At 42.5% G+C, this 25,456-nt stretch overlaps 1 protein-coding gene across 1 annotated transcript in view; it reads right to left on the reverse strand.

The window, feature by feature from the left end:
* The window catches only part of CPVL (carboxypeptidase vitellogenic like), a 1,169,046-nt gene that overhangs the window by 741,144 nt on the left and 402,446 nt on the right, over positions 1–25,456 (reverse strand). The window contains exon 6 of the mRNA XM_044066818.1: positions 8,050–8,129. Within this exon, the coding sequence (XP_043922753.1) occupies positions 8,050–8,129 (80 nt within the window). The remainder of the gene's footprint in view (positions 1–8,049; positions 8,130–25,456) is intronic.

The raw sequence follows: 25,456 nt of genomic DNA on the forward strand, positions 1-25,456 counted from the left end.
ATAGTTATGAGAGCAATGTACATTTTGCATAATTATATTTCAGGTTTTCATCATGCTGGAAATGCTGTGGAGTAATGAGAGTCAGGGCATGGGAAGGATGTGGGAGGTAGAGTTAAGAGGTGTATGTAATTGAGAAAGAGCAAGGATATATACTGATAGGCCTTGTTGTATGGCAAACGCACTTTGATTTGGTGTAGAGGTTTATTTTTTAAGTTCATCTGTAAAGGTGGGAAGGGGGACTACAGTTCCTTTAGGTGTGGAGGGGGATACCCATAGTTTAGAATTAGAAGTGAGGGTGGTTGGTACAGTGCAGCCTGGTTTGAAGGTGTTGGACTGGGGGGTGTTTGGGAGAAGCATCTGATGTTGTGTGTGTTTTGGTATGAAGCTTGCCAGGTGACAGGCTGATATGAGTGAGTTAGTTTGGAGAAGTCGGAAGATGATAGTGCCTAGTAGCAGGTCTACTCTGCACTGCATTGGGAAACATTTGGCTTTTTCAGGGTGAAGCTTATGAGAGGGTGAATTAGTGATGAAGTGACAGATTTTGTTTTCGATAGTCTGCAGTGAGGAGGAGTTTTCCTTACAGGCTATCGCTATTACAGGCATACCATGTTATCAGCATACAGGATTAGTTGTAGAGTCTTCAGCGGCCTCTGCTGCGACTGTTATCAGCTAGTGCCTTCTTATTAAGTTGCTCTCTTAATCCCATGAGGATAGGTCCTCCTTTAGATAAACAGGTGATGTATGCCTGATTTTTGGGCCAACCAGGTGAACCCAAAAGGCATGGGAAGACCTCCATGAGTCTCCACTACTCCACAGTGCAAGTTCACCATGAATTGGGACAGGCCTGGCAATAAGACTCATTAAGCCACTCAGGCAGCCCCACATGACTCAAGGAACCATTCCACATAAGCAGACAATGTATAGGCATACTCGTCAGACTCTAATATTGTAGAGGCATTGCAACCACCACAGGATGTTCCTACATAAATGCCACAGCACACCTCTCAAGGACCTCTTTTCATAAGCTTAGGATGGATGTGAGCTCATTCAGTACTTAGTCAAGGGGAAAGCCATGCCTTATAAGGCATGCAAGGCCACATCACAGGTGGACTTGTAAGGAGGAGAGTATGACCAGTTTCTAGCCTTCAAATTCCCCGCCACTCCATTTTGCTCCAACACCACCCTGGGATCATGTGAGTAGCTTATCTACAACTGTCTGTACTGCACATCCTCCACAACCACCATCTTAGGAGAGCTGAAATCAACCTTCAACTGCTCCCTTTTTCTCTTGGTGGCTGGACTGAAATTCTGACTCTTATGACAGTGTATTCTGCTGAGCTCCTCATCCAGAAAACAGAAAAATACTACTGGTGTGGGTCCTGACTCATGGTTCAGCAGCCACTGAAACAAATGGAAGCACTTTAAGCACTGAATGTGGGAACTTTTCCAAGATAAATGTTAGGGTGAAGAACTGAACTATGAGTGGTAGAAAACCAATGACTGTACAAGAGCCAAGCATATTATCCTAGCTCAATGTGCGTATGTGCATGATGCTACAACATGCAATATCAAAAGGTAATTATTGTCCCAAGTAAAATCGGGAGAGAAAATTCAAATGTGTATCAACCTGGAGATGTCAAAAGGGAAAAATCCCAAAAATTACTAAAAGAAGGCAGTGATACTGATTTGTAGTAGGCAGGCATAACTCGGCTGCATAGTTACCTTTTATGAATACCAGTATGCGTTATGTCTACCCATTACAAGTCAGCATCAATGATAAATAGGTAGCTTGGCTGTTCACATTTTGTGCAGCTAAGGTGTCATTCTAAAGGTGCTTGTTTCAATGTATTACTCTTTCAGACAGTGGCTCATTAAACACCCTCCAAAAAATAAATCTATTGAACACCTCCAGGTTTCTGAAGAAACAATAGTTACGAAGTCTCAGGCTAAAATGACTAGGTCCTTCTACTGAGTTTAAGACTTTCCCACCTGTAGTGCATCATAATACTGTTCCAGTTTCCATAAATCAAATTCCAAGTCCTAAGATTTTGTCAGCTGTATCTAAAACTTCTCACAGTCCACAGACGTCTGTCACCACTGCATTCTTTATTTCCATCTAAAGAACTTTGTGAACTAAAGTCCAATTAATTCTGTTAGTAAGAGGGGTCCTGTACCACATTAACCCCTAAATTCCTTTTTCTACTTTTCAAAATTAAACAGGAGGGTTGAGGCAGGCACAAGCCCCTTTGCTAAAATAACTCAATATAAGCAGTGTGCCAAGCATGGTGGCAAATCTGAACCTTGTGCAACTTGTAGTTACATGAATCACTTACAGCAAACCACTGCCCACTACAAATAAAAATTGCGAAGATGGCTTCCAAAGATAGATGTCTAAGGAAACCATAAATTATTCCGTTATCTATTACCTATGACTGCCATCATGAATTACTACAATAATTACATATGGGTCTATATTAAAACAAAGAACATTTAAAATGTCAAGTGTTCTAATATCGACCCATTTTCAGCGAATGCTGAAAATACCAAAGAAGCAGAAAAACAAATTCTTTCCTAGGGAAAGAATTCCGTTGTCCTTTTCTGTTGCTTCGGTATTTTCAGCACTCTGTTGGAAAGTTACAGGTCGGGTTCAGGTAAGTGTGCGATTGTGTGGACATGAGGTTTAAGGTGGGTTAGGTGAGTTAGGGTTAGGGCACGGGTGAGGTGAGTGTGTGATAGTGACGGACCTTAGGGTTAGGGTTTGGGTTAAGGTAAGTGGATAGTTAATGGTGTGCGTATAGTTTAATGTAGGGTTAGGTGTAAGATTTTAGGTGTGTGTGTGTGTGTGTGTGTGTGTGTGTGTGTGTGTGTGTGTGTGTGTGTGTGTGTGTGTATATTGTGGTTTGTTTGGTGTGCTTGTGTTGTGTGTATGTGTTTTGGAACAGCAAATTTTTTCCCTAAGAAAAAAATTGCTGTTCTGAACATTCGATGTTTGGTATCTTTGATTGGTAGGGTTTGATATTAGAACACTCGACATTTTGAATGTACGGTGTTCTAATATAGACCCTTACATACTACATATGGTATAATGTCATGTCACATAAAAATGATTTTTTCCTCTTTATAACATCACTGAAAGTGAAGCCTACTAACTAATCACTTCCAAATGACAAGCATTAAATGAACGAATGGATGAAGAAATAAATGAATGCTTTCCAAGAAATAATGAAAATTTAAGATATAAAAAGATATGTTGCACTGCTCATGATGCAAGTAATCCACAGGATGTAATGGCTGCCATGATGTGCTGATGCTACTGCAGCCTTTCAATACTACACATTCCAAAACTGATGTAATGCACTGCATAGCGAGCCTATCAGTAGTATGCTGCACACAAACCGTTTTGTGGCCCAGGAAATGCAAACTGACAAGCATGTGATTACATTTTTACATCATTTGTAATCTGTTTTCTGTCCAGATTACTTGAAACACAGAGTGCAGTATTACCTCTTGCAAGACAATTTGCAGTAAGAGCACAACAGGCAGACTACTACTTACTACTATTCATCATTTTCTTTCGGCTGTTCCCTTTAGGGGTCGCCACAGCGGATCATCTGTTTCCATTTCTTCCTGTCCTCTGCATCATGCTCTTTCACACCAACCGCCTGCATGTCCTCTCTCACCACATCCATAAACCTCATCTTAGGCCTTCCTCTTTTCCTCTTACCTGGCAGCTTCATCCTTAGCATCCTTTTCCCAATATACCCAGCATCCCTCCTCAGCACATGTCCAAACCAATGCAATCTCGCCTCTCTTGCTTTGTCTCCAAACTGTCCAACCTGAGCTGACCCTCTAATATACTAATTCCTAATCCTGTCCATCCTAGTCACACCCAGTGCAAATCTTAACATCTTTAACTCTGCCACGTCCAGCTCTGACTCCTGCCTTTTCGACAATGCTACCGTCTCCAACCCATATAACATAGCTGGTCTCACTACCCTCTTGTAGACCTTCCCTTTCACTCTTATTGGTACCCGTCTGTCACAAATCACTCCTGACACTCTTTTCCACCCATTCCACCCTGCCTGTACTCTCTTCATCACCTCTCTTCCACACTCACCATTACTCTGGACTGTTGATCCCAAGTACTTAAACTCATCCACCTTTACCAACTGTACTCCCTGCATCCTCACCATCCCTCTCTACCCTCCCTCTCATTTACACACATATATTCTGTTTTAGCCCTGCTGACCTTCATTCCTCTCCTCTCTAAAGCATATCTCCACCTCTCCAGGGTCTCCTCAACCTGGTCTCTACTCTCACTACATATTACAATGTCATCTGCAAACATCATAGTCCATGGGGCCTCCTGTCAACCTGTCCTTCACCACTGCAAATAAGAAAGGGCTCAGAGCTGATTCTTGATGTAATCCCACCTCCACCTTAAACGTATCTGTCACTCCCACCGCAGTCCTCACCAATGTCACACTACCCTTGTACATATCCTGTACCACTCTTACATACTTCTCTGCCACTCCCGACTTCCTCATACAATACCACAACTCCTCTTTAGGCACCCTGTCATATGCTTTCTCTAAGTCCACAAAGACACAATGCAACTCCTTCTGACCTTCTCTATATTTCTCCAACACTCTCAGAGCAAATATTGCATCTGTAGTGCTCTTTCCTGCCATGAAACCATACTGCTGATCACTAATCATCACCTCCCTTCTTAACCTAGCTTCCACTACTCTTTCCCATAACTTCAAGCTGTGACTGATCAATTTTATCCCTCTGTAGTTACTGCAGCTCTGCACATCACCCTTATTCTTAAAGATAGGTACCAAAACACGTTTTCTCCACTTCTCAGGCATCCTCTGACTTTCCAAAATTTCATTAAACAATCTGGTTAAAAATTCCACTGCCATTTCTCCTAAGCACCTCCATGCTTCCACTGGTATGTCATGTGGGCCAACAGCCTTTCCATTCTTCATCCTCTTCATAGCTGTCCTTACTTCCTCCTTGCTAATCTGCTTCACTATCCCTACATCATCCAACCTTCTCTCTCTCTCATTCTCTTCATTCATCAGCCCTTCAAAGTACTCTTTCCATCTACTCAACACACTCTCCTCACTTGTGAGTACGTTTCCCTCACTGTCCTTTATCACCCTTACCTGCTGCACATCTTTCCCAGCTCTGTCCCTCTGTCTAGCCAATCGGTACAGGTCCTTTTCTCCCTCTTTAGTGTCCAATCTCTCATAAAACTCTCTATATGCCTTATCCTTAGCCTTCGACACCTCTCTCTTTGCCATGCGCCTCATCTCCTTATACTCATGTCTACTTTCTTCATCTCTTTGACAATCCCACTTCTTCGCCAGCCTCTTCCTCTGCATACTCTCCTGTACTTCCTCACTACACCACCATGTCTCCTTGTTCTCCTTCCTCTGTCTAGATGTCACACCAAGCACCTTCCTAGCAGTCTCTCTTATTAGCTCTGCTGTAGTTACCTAGCTATTCGGTAACTCTTCATTGCCTCCCAGTGCCCGTCTTAACTCTTCCCTGAACTCCACCTCACAATCACCCTTTTTTAACTTCCACCATTTAATCCTTGGCACTACTTTCACACTCCTCCTCCGCTTCTTGATCACCAACATCATCCTGCAGACCACCATTCTATGCTGCTTAACTACACTTTTCCCAGTCACCACTTTACAGTCTCCAATCTCCTTCAGACTGGTACATACATAGATACATACCTACATAGGATATAATCCACCTGTGTGCATCTTCTTCCACTCTTGTATGTCACCCTATGCTCCTCCCCCTTCTTAAAATACGTATTCACCACAGCCATGTCCATTCTTTTTGCAAAATCCACAATCATCTGACCTTCTGTATTCCTCTCCTTAACACCATACCTACCCATCACTTCCTCATCCCCTCTGTTCACTTCACCAACATGCCCACTGAAGTCCGCTCCAATCACTAGTCTCTCACCCTTGGGTACACTCACCACCACTTCATCCAACTCACTCCAAAATTTTTCTTTCTCATCCATCGCACACCCAACTTGTGGAGCATATGCACTAACAACATTCATCATTACACCATCAATTTCAAGCTTCATAAACATCACTCTATCAGACACTCTCTTCACCTCCAAACCACTCTTGGTATACTGTTCAGTTAGGATAACCCCTACCCCATTTCTTCTGCCATCCACACCATGATAGAACAATTTGAACCCGCCTCCAATACACTTGGCCTTACTTCCCTTCCATCTGGTCTCTTTTACACACAATATATCAACCTTCCTTCTCTCCATCATATCAGATAGCTCTCTCCCTATACCAGTCATACTGCCAACATTCAAAGTTCCTACCCTCAGTACTACACTCCTAACCTTCCGCCTCTCTTTCTGCCTTCGGGCATGCCTTCCCCCTCCTCTTCTTCTTCGGCCAACAGTAGCCCAATTTCCGCCAGCACCCTGTTGGCGGTCATTAACCCGGGCCTTGACCGATCCGGTATGTAATTATGAAAAGTTCTCCGCATCAGTAATTTTTGGCACAGGTTTTATGCCGGATGCCCTTCCTGACGCAACTCTCCCCATTTATACGGGCTTGGGACCGGCACAAAGAAATGCACTGGCTTGTGCATCCCCTATTACTGTACTAAAAAGGATCAGAGCTAGAGTATTCAAATAACTGAATAAAATGCTTAATTTACTACCAATAAGCTATCACAGCAGCTTTAAAGTCTATGTGAATCATCATCATTTGCCCTCTGACGGTCACACTGAGTGCCAGTTCCAGCTGGCAGCTATGGTTCAGCATTTTTCTGTGCATGGTACATCTAACCAATTAGCATTTAGTAGCAAGGATTTCAATAATGACATAACACAGACTGACATGACTGACTCTGCAAAATGACTTGGAGCTGAATGTAAATGCAGCTAGTAAGAAGGCTTAATTTTACAACCTGAGTAAGGAGCCTATCAAAAACTGCAGTGCAAGTCAGCACAAGTGACTGAGATTAAGATGTCACATGCAACAGTAAATTAGGCACTGACTATAGGGCCAAGAGTGCCCCAAATATGGGTAGCAGGTCTTTGGAGAGTTCGTCAGGCATCCAAGTTAGCAATTTCTCCTTCCCAGCATGCCATTTTCATTTCCTGCTTCAGTGGAGCAAAGCATTTAAAAACTGCTGAACAGTTTTGAGTACTTTGGCTATAGCAATACCATTATATTCAGGTATGTGTCTTTCACAGTCCGGCAGCTGAGACACTCTCTGCCCTGCATATGGTATGGAGAGTAGATAGCATTTGCAAAATGGAGTGGTAAACCTTTTTCTTCTTTAACTGTAAAACTTTCTATTTTATCCTATGTAACCCATAATCCAAACAGCATATATTCTATGTAACTATAACTGTACTGAAGTATTTTAATAAAACCAGTGGTTTCATTGAGCTACTATAACAATTTATTCAACAATTTACCACTATCATTTTCAAATAGGGGCGGTCATTATCAAGTGATACAAAAATGTAAGGCTTGTTTCTGCATTCCATGCAGTGCAGACATCCAGCTTCAGTGCTGCATTCATACAATGAAGACAAATCAACAGCAGCCATGAAAAAAGGGATTCCTGTTTAACAATAGGACACAACAATGAGAATGTGTTTCAGCCTGATGTTGCAAAAGATACTTTTGATTCCCACAGTAAGTTTTCTGCTATGAACTGACAGAATACCTTATAAGGTTATAAGGACAGCCTTGCTGCTTCCTCCTCAGCCCTAAAATTCATTTTACTAGCTGTTAGGTTGTCAGTATTTGCTGGAGTTTCTCTGACATTCCCATTGCAAGCTCATGGTCTCTTATCAGAGGTTCAGTTTGAGTGGACTCTTCAATATTCGCCTCTAGAACAGGAAAGTAATCTTACAGATGTACAATTCTTTTACATCTGGTCACACAATACCATGAACCATGTACTTCATACCTCCCAAGATGTCTAAGCATTACATGGAAATCTAAGTAAAAAGAGAGCATCTCTTACCTGTACAGATCTCTGGCAACATCCTCTTCATCTCTAGCATATCCTTTGTCGTCATTAGTGAAACTAAAGCCAGTTCCAACCTGCAAATAAATAAGAAAAACTTTCTAGCAAACAAAAATATTCTCATTTGCCAACATCTATGAACAGGAAAACCCTTTGGAAAAAAGCACCTTTCCTGGTTACTAAATACATATACATAAATAAATATTTATGCATACAGTCAACATTGTTTAACATACAAACAGCAGTCTAAGTCCACAGGTTATATAAATATATGATAAAGAGATTTCTTCATGCCAAATAATATTACAGTTTATAAAATACCACAAAAAGTTCTCAGGTGCAAAACCTACTTCAGGTGACCTTTTCTATGCAGTTAAAATCCTCATTGAGTCATTAGTGCTGTTGCTTAAGAGGAAGTTTTGTGGTTCAACAGGAGGTGATACCCAGAAATAGGTACCTATTCTGAACCACAGACATTTTCTTTGAAATGTGTGAATGGAAAAACATTCAGTAAGCACCCTTCATATGCAGTGCCACTACCCAAACATTTTGAGATAGTGGAAGGTAGCTTTTTACTGTTGGTTCATAATCCTCCAATCATCAAGCCATATTCCTAATCCTCTATTAGTCCACTCACTCCTCTACCTTTCCTTCCTTTGGTTTAAAGACTCCAGGGGAGATCAGTAAATGTTTTGATCCTCCTTGAGCTCTCTGCCTGATGGCTGGCAAGCACAATAACTGCCATGCTGGACTGCAGGGATCAACAATGCCTAGCTACAGTGCATCAGTATAATTAACATAACTGATTGATTTCAAGTTTTAATTGGTTGGTACTATTTACTTAAACAAATTGTTCATGATTTTTTGTATTATGAAGAAGTCTTAGGACAAAAGCGTTGAATAAAGTCTTTTTCGGTACATTACGCTACCCTTTGGTTTTCAGTTTGGTTCCAGTTTTTGGTTCTGATGGGTTTCTATTGTACTTCATACCTGGAAGTGAATTTTGTGGCAAATCATAGCAGGACTGCTAAAACCAACTTCTCCTTTAGTACTATATTCCAGTTTGTCAAACATGAAACACTGGCCAATATAAACTGCAGAATGTCTTATTGAAAAGGTACTGAAGAACATGAAAGATAATATAAAATGTCACTTTATAGGAGAACAGCTTTGATAGGATAAAATTTCCTCACTTCTTTTAATATGTTCTAAGAGACATGAAGTGCTTATTTGCCAGAATTTTTCCCTCTGTGTTAATCTCTACCTTTTGTACCCTCTCTCTCTGAAAATGCTCTTTTTGTTGGTTTATGATTCTCTAATCATAAAGTCCTATTCCCAATCTTCTACTGGTCTATCCACTCCTCTACTTTTCCTACCTTGTCTCTACCCACTGTCTTTTTCTTTTACTATGCCTCTGAAGCTTTTGGCCTCTTGCATCTGGTATTGGCCTTGAATGGTACAAAATGTCCAGTCAGAAAGATTATGCTCTGTACCTACAAAGATAACCCGTTAAGTGTAAAAGTCCTTCAAAGCCACTCTTATGTACACTTGTTGGAACACAATCAAAATGTATTTTTTCTACTGATCTGACAATGATGCCTTTTACAGCAAAAAACAAAAAATGAAAACTATACAAAAAGAAAACCACCACAGGACATGTAGATAATAAATCTAACCAGGAAACTGGGAAAATAATACATGTAGAACAATAAATCACTTCAAATTACATTAATATGAGTTGAGTATGTACAGATTTGGACAGAATGGCATACGACAGACAACATTGTTGGAAATAGTAAAACCTATTGGATTAGAACCTGATCAGAGTTACTGCTGAGAAGTGCTAAACAGTTCAAATAGACTACGACAGTCATAGGTTTTCACAAATGGTACAATTCTTCCTGAAAACATGATCAGAATAATTCAGCCTGCACAGCACCTTAAGAGACACAAGTATTAAGCATTTGTCAACATTCTATGTGCTTTTTGTTGCTGAAGTCCAGAAAGAAATGATCTCCCATCCTGCTGAAGTTTTTTTTTCCTCACCTGTTCCTAATATTTCTTTTAATACAACTGACCAAAAGGTTTGAATTCCATGTTGTGAGTGCTGGTTAGTTTACACAGGCAGTTATGTGGTTACTGGCCCAGTCGTTAGTGATGTTGTCTCTCATCTCCGGGGCCTATGGTTCAATTCTGCATTCTAATACTGTCTTGGTAGAGCTTTCATGTCTGCATGGGTTTGCCCGTGAGCATTCTAGTTTTCTCCCACTTCTGAAAGTCAAGCTGCTTAAGCAGACAGGTTACCATGAAACTGTACTTAGCACTGTGAGTGTTTTTCCCCTCTGGATCTATCTCCCCTCTAAAACGTTATCTCACTTAACCAAATGGAAGAAATACAAATACAAATATTAATCTGAGAGCTCTTGTTACAGAAGTAGTATTTCTCAGCTAATATTCTACAGGATTCTGTTCACTTTAACACTTGTGACAAAAGTTAGGAAGTTCCATTCCAGTGTAGACACTGTTCTCACAAAAAGTACTTAGTGGACTGGGAACTGCTGAGAAACAGCTGCATATACCATACTGCCACTGTTTTTACTGGCACAAGCTTGACACCACCATTATTCAGAAATTTTCATTTCCCCTGCTCCATGTGGAAAATACTTCTGAATACTGTGTATTCAATCACAGTATTTCTCTTTTGCCTTCCAAAAGAGTTATCACAGATCTATGTTTTCCAAGCTCACTATTTTCTAAAGAAGTGATCTTCGTAAGAAAACACAAAGACTTTTGCATCCCCATTCATCTCCATCCCTTAAAACACCAAGCCTTTATTCTTTTAATAAGCTGCAGATCTTGTCTGAGGCAAAACATTTTACTTTGTGTTTAGTACAGCAAATACAATTAACAGATGGCTGAAATTACTTTTTATATGGAGGTGGGGTGGATGAGGTATAGGGAAGTGAAGTCAAGTGTGTAGTAATAACCAAACCAAAGTACATATTGCTTTTGAAAGATAAAAGCTTTAATTCTAAAATACATATCTAGGAAATAGCCCTTAACTCTATATGCTTACTGTGACCTTTGCAATATTTTACTTAGAAGTATACAAAACAGAAACTTGATCTTGAAGGCAGTATTTCTTAAGAACACTAAATATAATTACTTGAAAAGACAAAAATGTTTTTCAATACTCTGTCCTAGAACAACTATGGCATTCTGCTTCATACTTACAATTCATATCAAGTATTTATGTACTGGAAATGTGCCACATTTTATTTGTTCTGTTCAGTAAGTGGGCAGGATGCAAAGAAAACAACCAACAGGATAGGTTAGGTTTTTCTGAGTTACCAGGGAAGCACCAAAGTATACACTTTAATTCATAAAGAGGGTAAAGTCAACATGCATAATTAAGTAGCTCTGCAGGGCATATTAAGATGCACAAAGATTAAACATAACCTTTTCCTCACCATGCTGCCAGCACCCCATTAATCATTCATCTTAGAGATGGCAGGTGGGGTGTAAGCTTCAGTGCACAGGTACGTCTGTTTGTCACTTTAATATTAAAATAACTGGACTAAGTTCTGCTGTGCAAGTAAGTGCAATTGCACAGAGCAGCTTCATTATGTAAAGGTTCTACTTACTCTAGATGTAAACTGACCAGATTGTGTGCTCACGTTCTTAGCATGAACTCTGACCAGCAAATGCAAATCAGCATTACCCTACTTCTGAAACAACCATAGACAGCACTGGTATTACTAACTATAAGCAGCTTGTGCAGAGTCACAAACTAGCACTGATGAGGGACAACTTGTTTTCTGAACTGCATTCAGCCATTTTTACTTGCATTTGACAGGTCGTAAGCATTATGGTTATGTGTAAATTCATGGATGCAGTCTAACTACTTCAGCAAAGCAGAAGATGTTTTCATCTCAGCAAGTTAATGAACACTATCTTGTATTTGTTTATTTTTACATTATTTTTCAAAAAGGAAAGGCCCAACAGGTACACATACCTTACTTTAGTGTTTCAGGAGTGATAAAGCTTCTAACTGTTCAAGTTTCAAATGACGGCCAGTAAAACTTTGCAAGTGGTACCACCCTGATTAACAAAGGCAGGCTTGCAAACTTGGGTGTGCCTAAAAATTTAATGGGAACATGAACAATTTCTTGAGGAATTAAGAGTTTCTGTACAGTTAGTAAACTTTTCCCAAGCAACATAAAATTGTGGTGACAGATGACCAGTGGCCTACTGCATCTTTCCTGATGGTTCAGTTAACGCTCTGTTGTTAGCGCCATTATTCTTCCAGTTTTTCCATGCTGTCTGGAATGCCTTCATCATGGTTTGTTCCGTCTTCTCCAAATGTATTTCCAACAATTCATCCATCTGCTTCTTGATGAAGCAGTTTCCCGCCATCTTAAGTAAAACTACAGCCCTCGTATTTATCACTTGTGACTTGTTTCAAGTCTCTTCTCTTGAGCTTCACATCCCAAACTATCTGCTAACATTATGCACACACATTACTGCCTCTTCCAGTTCTAGCGGTCAGATATCATAGCCCAGCCCTGTGTAACCTTTCACCACAAGCAAACCATCAGTCATTTGACAAACTGCATGCCCATCATCTCTACCTCTACTGCACTAGGTCTTTTCTCCAAGAAAGGAGCCTAGAAATTAATACAGTACTCCAGTGACCTGCAAAGCAGAATAACCTCCTTTTCTGTTGAGTCAACCACCCTGGAAAGACAGCTTGGCAGCCTTATGGCCTTAGCAACTGCCCTTTCATAATGCTCATGAACTATTCTACAAATGAATGCCACACAAAGTTCCTTCTCTGCACAACTTGTCCATAGATGCACCTTTCTATCTTGCATTTCACCATCAGGTTACTTCTCTAACCAGTAGTGAACCTTAACTTTTCAGAATCATTTAACCTATGAACTTAATAGTGCAACTCCCTGCAGACTGTATTAGAGGTTTCTTTTGGAAGAGAGAATGGAATACTTCACAGGCAGGGACCAAAGGTGGAGGTGTCTCTGTTTACCTCAAAAATAAATATATTTCAAGGCTAGTCAAACAGGACAATGCACTTCAGTGGCTCCATGTTCAAATCACCATAGGTAAAATCCAATACCACTTCCTTGCAAGCTATAGATCCCCCTCTATGATGCAAGAAACCCATACCATGTATTTAAACTTATTAGCAACACTAACCATCCAACCCAATACCATATTCATGGGTGACTTTAATTACCCCACTATTAACTGGGAATCCTATACAACATCAAACGTACATGCACAGAGATTCCTGGATTTTGTAAACACAAACTCCCTGGACCAGATAGTCAATACACCAACCAGGGATGCAACCATACTGGATCTGGTCCTCTCTAATAAGGGAGAGTGCTGCACACTCCCTACTGTAATGCCTTCACTGGTAAGTTCAGACCACAAAATGGTCTCCTTTGAAGTAAAAATAAAATCTGGACCCCCAGCTAATCCCGGAATATACAGGAACTATTGTAAGGCTAAAGTACAGATGTGTACACTTACCATAAATGTAGATGTTCAAGTGTATTCACTGTTGCAGTCATCACATTTGGGTTATCTGCTTGCAGTAGCCCTCAGTTGGCCTGATTATCAAAGTCTTGGGTCCTGTGTCGGTTGCTGTCTCATCTTCCATGACATCAGGTCGTCAGGGGTATAAAGCATGCAGCCAATGCCATTACATCAGTTTTTCTTGCCCCAGATGTCAGGTGCCCCCATTAATGGGAAGCAATTATATATATATATATATATATATATATATATATATACATACACACACACACACACAAGGTTATACCGCCAACAAAAAAGCAAGTACACCAAAAAGCTTTTAAGTATAGTAAAGGAGAACAGAGGTATAGCCAAAAGAAGTTAGGTGGCTGGAGGGAGGGTAACCAGGACTGCAACAGTGAATACACTTGGACATCTACACTTATGATGTGTACACAACTGTACTATGTTCTTTGTGTTTCACTGTTGCAGTCATCACATTTGGGTAGATTCCCAAAGCTAAGGATGGGAGGAGGAATTTAGATAGCATTAGGATCAGCTATAAGGCCCAGCAAGACTGCAGTGGCAAAGGCAGCTCTGGATTTAGAGAAAATTGGCAAATGGTAATGCTTGGTGAAAGTAAGTACAGAACTCCAGGTAGCAGCTTCTAGGATGCCTCTGGTAGGGACACCTCTGAGAAAGGCTGTAGCGGTAGATGCAGCCCTGGTTGAATGGGGTCTAATCCTCTGTGGGATAGGTTTTCTATGGTGCTTATAGCAGAAATGAATGCAATGGCCTATCCATTTAGAAATGGTTTGCTTTGAAATAGCCTTCCCCTGTGCACCTGCAGCAAATGCCACCAGCAGTTGTTCAGATTTTCTTTGAGGTTTAGTCCTGTCCAAGCAAAATCTAAGTTGTCTGTGCACATCTAAGGAGTGCAGTATCCATTCCCCTATGTTCTGTGGATTAGAAAAGAAGGTTGGCAAATGAATGGACTGATTAAGAGCCACACTGGCTACCACCTTGGGCATGAAAGAAGGATTGGCCTTGAGTGACACCCTGTCCACATGAAAGACGATGAAAGGCTCCACTGCCATAAGGGCCTGTAATTCAGATACCCTTCTTGCTGAAGTGACTGCTAAAATGAAAGCTGTTTTCCAAGAAAGGAATTTTAACTCTGCAGTTGCAGCTGACTCAGAAGGAGGACGAGTGAGTTTTTTCCAATACAAAATTAAAGTCCCAGGCTGGAGTTGGGGCTTTCCTGGGTGATCTTATGTTTTTGGCCCCTCTGAGGAACTGCTTGAGCAGTAGGTGAGAAAAGAGGAGTGGTTCTGTGTTGTAATGAGCTGAAATGACTGAGGTGTGAATTTTGATGGAGGAAAAGGAAAGGCCCTTGTGAAGCATCTCAGTTAAGTATTGAAGAATCTGAGGTAAATTGGGCGCTGCTGTGGCCATCCCTTGAGTCTGGTTCCAGGCACAGAATCTTTTCCATTTTTCAGCATAAGATTTTCAAGTACTAGGCCTACTTGCCTCCAAAATGACATCCAACACTTGTTTACTGAGGAATGGTAAAGGAGAGATTAGGTAATTAGCCAGGCTGCCAGGTTCAGGGTTTGAAGCTGGGGGTGCAGAACCTGTCTCTCCAGCTGCGACAGCAGAGTAGGGGTCTGAGGTAGGTGCTACGGGGCGAGAAGTGACATTGCGCAAGAGGGGGTACCAGTGCTGGCATGGCCAGTCTGGTGCGATCAGTATCATCCTTGGTTTATTCTGTTTGATCTTTAGTATTACTTTGGAGAGGAGAGGCAGAGGAGGAAAGGCATAAACTGATATGAAGGACAGAGCATGCACTTTCCAAGCTTGTTTGTGGAGAGTCCTTGTGCAGAATTTGTCCAATTGGTAGTTCTGGGGGGAGACAAACAGGTCTATACCCGGGATCCCCCATTTGTTGATCAACATGTTGAAAATCTTTGGTTCCAGTTTCCACTCGTGTGGGTCCATGAGATTTCTGCTTAGTTTGTCTGCCAGTGTATTTAGTTTTCCTGGCTGTAACTGAGCCTGTAGATGCACTTGGCAGCTCAAGGCTGTGTTCCACAGAGCCATGGCTAGTCTACAGAGGGGGTAAAAATTGGTACCCTCCTGCTTGTTTAGTATGCAAGGTTTTACCAAAAGAAAAATCCTCTGGGGGAGAAGCAGAAGGAATAGAGTTCTCTGCATCAGAACCCTCATAGGTAGATGACGGTAAATCCTGGTCATCAGAGGAGACAGAAATTTCAGAATCCTGGTCAGAAGTATCATAAGCAAATTCAGTCCTATGTCTCTTAGAAGGGGGAGGTTGGCTTCCCCTGATTAAAGTAATAAGGTCTTCAGCCATTCTTATCATTTGTTTTTTAGGCAGAGAGGCCTGACCATGCGGTCTGGGCGTCGGTTTCCTAGGCATGGTTTGAGTTTTAGGCCCAGAAGAAGAAGATGGCATCGGTTTAATATGCAAGTCAGTAGGCCTGAATACACCCTCAGAAGCTGGTGCCTGCACAGCGGCTCCAGACCCATCCAAGGTAGAGACATTCGCAGGTTCCACAGTTGAAGCATCTTGTGGCATACTGGACTCCGAATGGGTCTCAGTAGAGAACTGCGAATCTGAAGTAGTGGCTATTAGGGGCTGCAAAAGCACCTCACTGAGTACCGGAGAACTGGCGACTAGCTTAGGAGAAATGTTGTTGGCAGTTTTGGACCTAGGCAGCCTGTCTGTCTTTATCTTTGCGTTTTTTCAGAATGTTGGTAGTCGGGTGGCTTACTGAAGACTTATCTGGATAATTGAACAGAGTACCACAATATTTAGAAGCGAAAATGTACTAACGATGAATAGTTTGTGGTTTAAATAAGACACAAAACAGACAGCGAGGTACGTCGTGGTCAGGGCCTAGGCAAGGAATACAGTACAAATGAAAATCTTTATGAGGTATTTGCTTTCCACAAGAAATACAATTATTGACTTTTACTGGCATCGGTTTAGAGCAAGAAAGTTTCCCCAACGGGGTACTTCACTTTAGTTGAAGACTTCCCTTCTGAAACTCGAAAATGAAAATTTCAGGAGTCAGCCGACCTGCACTTGCAAACTGCTTCTGCTTCGGGCACCGCACAGCAAGAAAGACTGATGTAATGGCATCAGCTGCATGCTTTATACCCCTGACATTACGGAAGATGACACAGCAACTGACGCAGGATGCAAGACTTTGATAATCAGGCTGACTGAGGGCTACTGAAAGCAGATAACCCAAATGTGATGACTGCAACAGCAAAACATGAAGAACATCCTCCTTCTATTAAGCGAGAACCTGGAAAATTGTCAAGCCCCTATAAACCCTGAGAACACTTCTGCCTACACAGAACTGCTCACAGAAACCCTGTACAAGCATGGTAATAGCTGCACAGAGGCAGCTGTACCCACCAGGAAGAAGTACAAAACTAACTCAAAAAACAAGCCACCCTGGTGGAATCACAAAATCAGTCAGATGTATAACAGGAGGAAGAAAATCATGGCAAAAATTAGGAGGTGCAGCACCTATCAGGATAAAAGCACTCCCATTAAACTAAACAAACAACTCAGAGGACAAATAAAGTCTATCAAAGCCAAATTTGAGGAAAGTTTGGCTTCCCAGGCCAAGGACAACCACAAAGCATTCTTTAGCTATGTCCGCAACCTCAAAGGTAAAACACAATTGTGTGCAAAGCTCATTGTAAATGGAGCCACCTGTACTGAGCCACAACTTCTAGCAAACCTCCTGGCTGATGAATTCAGCTCCAACTTTACTCCTATCTCTCCCTCAACCTTCCCTCAGGAAATATCAAATGTAACCCCCCCTACTATTACTAGAGAACAGGTCCTTAATGCCTTCTAAATAGCAAAAACATGACCTATCATGGCCTCCGGAATTACTATTTAACTGTAGCCTCCAAACAGGCTTCTTGCCTCATGAATGCAGAAAGGCAACAATCACTCCTCTGGGCAAAGGTGGACCATCTACAGACCCTGGAAACTACAGACCCATAAGTCTCTCTAGTCTTATATGTAAAGTCATGGAAAGAATTATCATGGAGATGATCAACAGAGATATAGTAAACCTCCAGACACTGGACCCAACCCAGTTTGGTTTCATCAAGGGCAGATCATGCCTACGCAACCTGGTGGACTTATTTGAGAAGGTCACCAAAGCAATGGATGAGGGCAAAATTGTTTACACTGCCTACCTTGACCTGGACAAGGCATTTGATACAACACCTCACTTGGGCATTATTGACAAACTCAAGAGGTTAGGTACAAACCTGTATGTCAGCCTGTGGATAGCCAACTGGGTCACAGACAGGACCCAGGAAGTTAGAATTGGAAAGTCCACCTATACAAAGTGGCCAGTCAAAAGTGGAGTCCCTCAGGGAATCATGCCTTGGACCACTACTTTTTGGCATTTACTTTGTAGAAGTCAAGGCCAATGTCAGTGGTCTCTGGCTGATTAAATCTGCAGATGATTGCAAATTAGGAGCTGTCACTGAATCTCACACTGACACAAATTTTCTCCAGGAGGGGCTGACACAGACAAACAAATGGTATCAACAGTTATACACTAAAACTAAATGCCAAGAAATGCATAATAGTATCTCTTGGGAAGTCATCCATCCCTGGTAACTATCATATTGACAACACACCCCTAAGAGATGACCCAGTAGTCAGGGACTTAGGGACACACACAGATAGAAATCTAGCCTTTGATCATCATGTGTCTACAGTGGTGATGGAATCATTCTATGTTGCGCAACTTGTAAACAAAGGTATGGCATCTAAGCCCAAGGAAGTCACTGTTCCACTGTATTCGGCATTCATCAGACCTATCATTGAGTACAAAGCCTCCTTTGGTATGTACCAAGCCAGACATACCCAACAACTAGAACGTCCACAGAGGTTCCTCACTGAAAGAATACAGGGCTTAAGTAATATGTCCTATGCAGACCACCTCAAGGCCCTATCCCTATATTCTGTCTCCTACAGGCTTTTGAGGGAGATCTATGCCTGGCATACAGGGCATTGTCAGACACCACTCTGATGGACCTCCTGCAAATCCACAAAACAAACAGTACCAGAATTACCCATTCTAAAGACTTAAGCCTTGCCTGTTATATAAATAGGACCTGCTGGAGAGACAGGTATGCATCCCAGAGACTACAACATCTATGGAACAGGCTCCCACCATCCATGTGAAGCAGAGTTCCTCCCTAATGCAATTCAAGTGCAACTTGGACAATTGGATGGGAAACCAGAAAGTCATCCCTGGTTTGGCACCTATGTCTCTGATGCAGACAGGTAACCTGTAAATGGTTTATCTCCCAGGCACATGCTTACACTTATCAAGGGTATCAGAACTTGTCAGAGATTTGGGATACATGGCTAGGCTTAAAAAGGCCCTTGTGGTCGTTAGCCTAATAAACACCTATGAACCTATATAGTCACATATGAGACACAGACTGGATTGTGGGTCATGAGTGGAGAAAAGAGGAATGAGATAAACCAGAGGACATTAACTTAACTATTTCAGAAGCAGTATTAAATAATCCCTATTATGGCCTGCGTTATTGGCTAGGCACTTGCAGATATAAAATTTCCAAAAAAGAAGTTATGTACTCACCATAGCGTTCCGTCTGAGTAGTTGTTTTTCATTTGTCTTCAACCTGTGGGTTCCTGGATCAGTCTTGGATCCGACTCGGCCGCATATCCAGCATCTGATCCAAGCTCAAAGCTCCTCCCCTTACCCATAATGCTCCTGTCTCCTTCCTCCCTTCAGATCGAGTTTGCTGTCCAGTCTAATACTGTCAACTGACCCAACAGAGCCGTGTTGTTACCAGAAACCATCAACTAGGATAAGAGGCACCCTATGGTGACCACCTCCTGAAGTCATAGGGGCAACCAACAGTTCTCACAAGGCCGGGAGAAGGAGGGATGAATGGTTGAAGATAAATGAAGAACAGCTACTGAGATGTAACATTATGGTGAGTACATAATTTCTTTATCTGAAGTAGTTGTCTTTATTTGGTCTTCAACCTGTGGAACAGAGTCCCCAGCTACTAAACACCTGGGAGGCCCTCATGGAAGGATATTCTGGAGCACGGCGGAGCCAAAGGATGCCCTGTTCCTGGATACACTGTCAAATTTATAATGTGAGATGAAGGTATGAGATGAGGACCAAGAAGCCGCAGAAAAGTACAGTTGTGTACACTTACCATAAATGTAGATGTTCAAGTGTATTCACTGTTGCAGTCATCGCATTTCGGTTATCTGCCTGCAGGTAGCCCTCAGCCAGCCTGAAAACCAGAGTCTTGGGATTTCCGCGCCAGATGCTGTCGCTTCTTCCATAAAGTCAGGTCGTCAGGGGTATAAAACATGCAACCGATGCCATTACATCAGTTTTTCTTGCCCCAGATGTCAGGTGCCCCCAAAATAAGAAGCAATTACTTGGTATGGAACACCCCCAGCAAAAAGCAAATACACATGATATAAGATATGCCAAGCAATAAAGACAGGTAGAAGTAATGAGAAGTCGGGGCTGGAGGGAGGGTAATTAGGACTGCAACAGTGAATACACTCAAACATCTACATTTATGGTAACTGTACACAACTGTACTATGTTCTTCATGTTACACCGTTGCAGTCATCACATTTGGGTTGATTCCCAAAGCTAAGGAAGGGTGGAGGCAGTTAAGAAGCATTAGGGCTGGATATCAGGTGTTGTAAGACTGCTGTGGCAAATCCAGCTCTGGATTTAAAAAAGATAGGTAAGTGGTAATGCTTGGTGAAAGTGTGTACAGAGCTCCAGGTTGCAGCTTCTAGTATGTCCCTGGTGGGGACTCCTCTAAGGAATGCTGTAGAGATTGATGTAGCCCTAATGGAATGTGTTCTGATCCCCTGTGGGGTAGGCTTCCCATGGTGTTTGTAGCAGAAATGGATGCAATATGCTATCCATTTAGAAATGGTTTGCTTTGAAATGGCCTTGCCCTCTGCCTCTGCAGCAAAGCTGACTAGCAGCTGGTCAGATTTTCTGAGAGGCTTAGTCCTGTCCAGATAGAACCTGAGCTGCCTGTGCACATCCACAGAGTGCAGGATCCTTTCCCCTTTATTCTGAGGATTAGGGAAAAGGGTTGGCAAATGAATGGATTGGTTTAAAGCCACACTAGATACCACCTTGGGCATGAATGATGGGTTAGTCCTGAGGGAAACCCTGTCCACATGGAAGATAATGAAGGGTTCCACGGCCATAATGGCCTGCAATTCAGACACTCTTCTAGCTGAAGTGATGGCTAGAAGTAAAACTGTTTTCCAAGAGAGGAATTTTAACTCTGCTGAGGCAGCAGGTTCAAAGGGCGGAAGCGTGAGCTTTTCCAATACATAGTTAAGGTCCCAGGCAGGAGTGGGAGCTCTCCTGGGGGAGAGAAATTTTTGACTCCTCTCAGGAACTGTTTGACCAGAGGATGAGAAAAAAGCGGTGGCTCAGTATTATAATGAGCTGAGATGGCAGAGGCATGAATCTTAATGGAAGAGAAGGATAGGCCTTTGTGGAGGATTTCTGATAAGTAATCTAGTATATGAGGTAAGCTGGGCACAGTTGTGTCCATTCCCTGAGACTGGCTATAGGAGCAGTATCTTTTTCACTTGGCCGAATAGGATTTTCTAGTACTAGGCCTCCTTGCCTCAAGAATGACATCCAGCACCTGCTTACTGAGAGTTGCTGGTAAAGAATTCAGGGGATGAACCAGACTGCTAGGTTCAGGGTCTGTAGTTGAGGGTGTAGAATCTGGCCCTCCTACTAGGACAGCAGGTAAGGGTCTGAGGCAGGTGCCATGGTGGCACTACTGTCAGACTGCGCAAAAGAGGATACCAGTGCTGGCGTGGCCAGTCTGGTGCAATCAGGCTTGTCCTTGGGTTGTCCTGTTTGATCTTTAGTAGAACCTTCAAGAGGAGGGGCAGAGGGGGGGAAGGCATAGATTGAGAGGCTTCCCCAGGTAAAGGACAGGGTATTCACTTTCCAAGCTTGGCTGTGGGGAGTTCTGGTGCAATATTTGCTCAATTGATAGTTCTGAGGTGAAGCAAAAAGGTCCACCTCTGGTGCCCTCCATCTGTTCCTCAAAAGCCTGAATATTCTGGGTTCAAGTTTCCACTCGTGTGGGTCCATGAGAATTCTGCTTAAGTCGTCTGCCAGAGAATTTAGTTTGCCTGGCAGCAATTGAGCTTGCAGGTGCAATTGGTTGCTCAAGGCTGTGTTCCACAGAGCCATGGTGAATCTGCAGAGTGCGTAGGAATGGGCTCCCCCCTGCTTGTTTATGTACCACATAACTGTGGTGTTGTCCATCTTTACCAATAGTTGTCCTGGAAGAATAAGCCCTTTGAAGGCTGTCAGAGGCATTCTGTACAACTAACATTTATTTTTGATTGATATGCAGGTGCATTTGCTTTGGGCTCCATTTGCCTTGAATGCATTGTCCTGCCATGTGAGCCCCCCCATGCATAGTCTGATGTGCCTGTTAGGGTTTGGGCGGCAGGGGGTTGAATGAAAGGGAGTCCCTTGTTGTGGTAGAAGGCCTCTGCCCACCAAAGGAACTCTGTCCTTAGGCAAGGAATGACAGGAATCATTGTTTCTAGGTCCTGAGAATGTCAACACCAGACACTTTTTAAGTAACACTGAAGTTTCCTCATATGCAGTCTTGCATATGGAATTATTACTTGCAGTATATTTTTCTTGCAGATAGCTGGGTTTTGGTGGCCAGTAAATTGAAGTAGTTTGTCAAATAAATTTGTTTTTCTGGAGTGAGGAATGCCATCTGGGAAGTTATGTTCAAGCTTGCTCCCAGGAATACAATGTGTTGGCTGGGTACCAGATGTGATTTCTTTTCATTGATGGTGTATCCCAGTGAAGTTAGAAGTCTCTTTACAAATGTCAGGTGTTGTAGTAGCAATTCCTGACTGTCCGCCTGAATCAGGCAATCAACCAAGTATGGGTAGATTTGAATCATTCTCTGCCTGCAATATGCAATGACTGGAGCTAGGCATTTTGTGAATACCCTGGGCGCAGTAGATAATCCAAAGGGAAGTGCAGAGAACTGATAATGCACAGAGCCTGCTCTGAAACATAGGTATTTCTTGCAAGACTCACTTATGGGGATGTGCAGATAAGCTTCTTTTAAGTCTAGGGTTGCTAGCAAGGAGTCCTTGGCTAGCATAGGAAGCAGCTGTTGGAGAGTAAGCATTCTGAATTTTGGAACCACCAGAAAGGTGTTGAGAATACACAGATCCAGGATAGGATGCCAAGAGTTTTCTTTTCTGGGTACCAGAAACAGTCTGGAAAAAAAGCCTTGTCCCCTTTGTTCTGCTGGGGTAGGTTGAATAGCTTTGATACTGAGAAGAGAAAATACTTGCTTTTGGGCCTCTGCCCACTGGTTTGGGGGGAGGTCTGGCCATCCACTTGGGGTTGGGAGTAAGTGGAAGTGGAATCTGTATCCCTGGGAAACAATGTTTAAGACCCATCTGTCCTGGGTAATGCATTCCCAGTTTTTGGCATGCAGGGCAAGTTTCCCTCCTAAAGGTGCAAGTACTGGGGCAAGGCTTGCAAGAGTTAAGGATAAGTCATTGTGAGATTTTACCATAGGATGGCAGCTTACTACTCCCAGTTTTGGACGTGGGTGCACTCCATTGCTTAGATCTGTGCATACCCAGAGACTGTAGTCTTGGTGGTCTGCTGCCCCTGGGGTTGGACTGAGAAGGTCTGGGAGGGACTGGAAAAGACCAGTTCTTTGAAGGCCAAAGACTACTGAATCTAGGTGGCTGAACTTGTAAAAAATCTTTAACAGTTTGCATAGATTTAGCTTTTCCTCCATCCTTTTGATGACTTCTTCAGCTTTATTGCCAAAAAGATGCTCTTGGTTTAATAGTTCATCTAGTAATTTTGCTTTGACATGGTCTGGCAAGTTTTGTTCCTTAAGCCAAGCATGCCTTGTAAGAACAGACCCAGTGACAGCAGCCCTGCAAGATGCTTCTAAGGCATCAAAACCACATTGCAAGATGTGTTTACCAACTTGGTTAGCAGAATGCATTAACTTTTGTAAATCTTTATATTCTGCACAATCAGGAATCAACATCATTTTCTGTTTAATTAGTTCCATAATATGTTGCTGATACTTTAACATATGAAACTGGCAATTTAAAGCCCTGATGGCAAGAGTAGCCAAGGTTTATACCTTCTTATCCTATCTGTCTAAAGCCCTGGAATCCCTGTCCGAAGGGGTAGGATTTTTAGCCATTGTAGCCTTAATGCCTTTAGTTCCCTGGTAAATGGTCTATGGATCCGCAGCAGGATTCTTAAAGAGGAATTTGTGGGAGTCAGGTACTCTATAGTACCTGTCAGGTTTCCTGGGAGCTGGAGGCAAAGTATCAGGGGTAAGGCTGGATTCCAGGAAGACATCATCTACAATTTCCAGAACTGGAGGGATAGCTAGAGGCCTGTGCTGAGGCAAGTTTAAAAATTCCCCGAGTCTCTTTTTGGACTGAGAGCAGTCCTGGCTCTCACAGCGGAAATGCTCTCTAAGGGTATGCAGGGTTTCACCAAAAGAAAAATCTTCTGGTGGGGAAGCAGAGGGAATGGAATCCTCTCCATCAGAATCCTCATAGACAGATAAGGGAATGTCCTGGTAATCAAAATGGTCAGAGTTATCAGACTCTTGATCAGAAGAATCTGAAGGAAAATTGGTTCTTGGTCTCTTTGATGGGGAAAGGCTGACTTCCCCTAATTAAGGTAAGAAGGTCTTCAGCCATTCTAATTATTTGTTTTGTGGCATGTGGGCCTGAGAATGCGCTTTGGTTGTTGGTTTCCTAGGTGTAGTGAGAACTTTAGGCCTGAGAAAATCGGTATTTTTGGTTTGAAACGAAGTCGTCGGTTTAATATGAAAATTGGAAGGCCTGAATACACCCTCAGAAGCCGGTGCCTGCACAGTGGCTTCAGACCCATCCAAAGTAGAGACATCTTCAGGTTCCATAGTCGAAGAAGCATCTCGCAGCATACTGGATTCCGAATGGGTTTCAGTAGAGGCCTGCGAATCTGTAGAAGTGGGTCATCAGGGGCTGTGAAAGTGCCTCACTGAGTACTGGTGGACTGCGACTAGCTTAATGGTAGCATCGTCGGCAGATTTGGACCTATGCGTTCTGTCTCTGTCTTTATCCTTACTTTTTTTGGAAGATCAGTAGTCGGATGGCTTATAGAAGCCATTCTGGAATACGGAGATCGGGAGTGAAAGAATTTAGCGACACAGCCCGATGACTAATAATCCGGGCATTGAACGAGGCACGTCATGGTCTGGGCCTAAACAGGTGATGCAGTAAGAATGAAAATCTCTGCCAGGTATTTGCTTTCCACAGGCAAGACAATTATTACTTTTTTCTGACATCAGTTAGAGCAAGAAAAAAGGATCCACAACATGGTACTTCTCTTTTAGAAGACTTCAGGTCTGAAACTTGAAAAACGAAAATTTCAGGAGGCGGCCAACAGGCACTTGCAAACTGCTTCTGCTTCGGGCACCGCACAGCAAGAAATACTCATGTAATGGGGTCTGCTGCATGTTTTATACCCCTGACAAACTGATGTCATGAAGAACTGACAGCATCCGATGCAGAAATCCCAAGACTCTGGTATTCAGGCTGGCCGAGGGCTACCTGCAGGCAGATAACCCAAATGTGATGACTGCAACAGTGAAACACAACATGTACAGTTGTGTATACATACCATAAATGTTGATGTTCGAGTGTATTCACTGTTGCAGTCATCACACTTGGGTTATCTGC

The sequence above is a fragment of the Protopterus annectens genome, chromosome 3.part1 (assembly GCF_019279795.1).
Source record: "Protopterus annectens isolate FY-2018-M chromosome 3.part1, PAN1.0, whole genome shotgun sequence".
Classification (NCBI taxonomy): Eukaryota; Metazoa; Chordata; order Ceratodontiformes; family Protopteridae; genus Protopterus; species Protopterus annectens.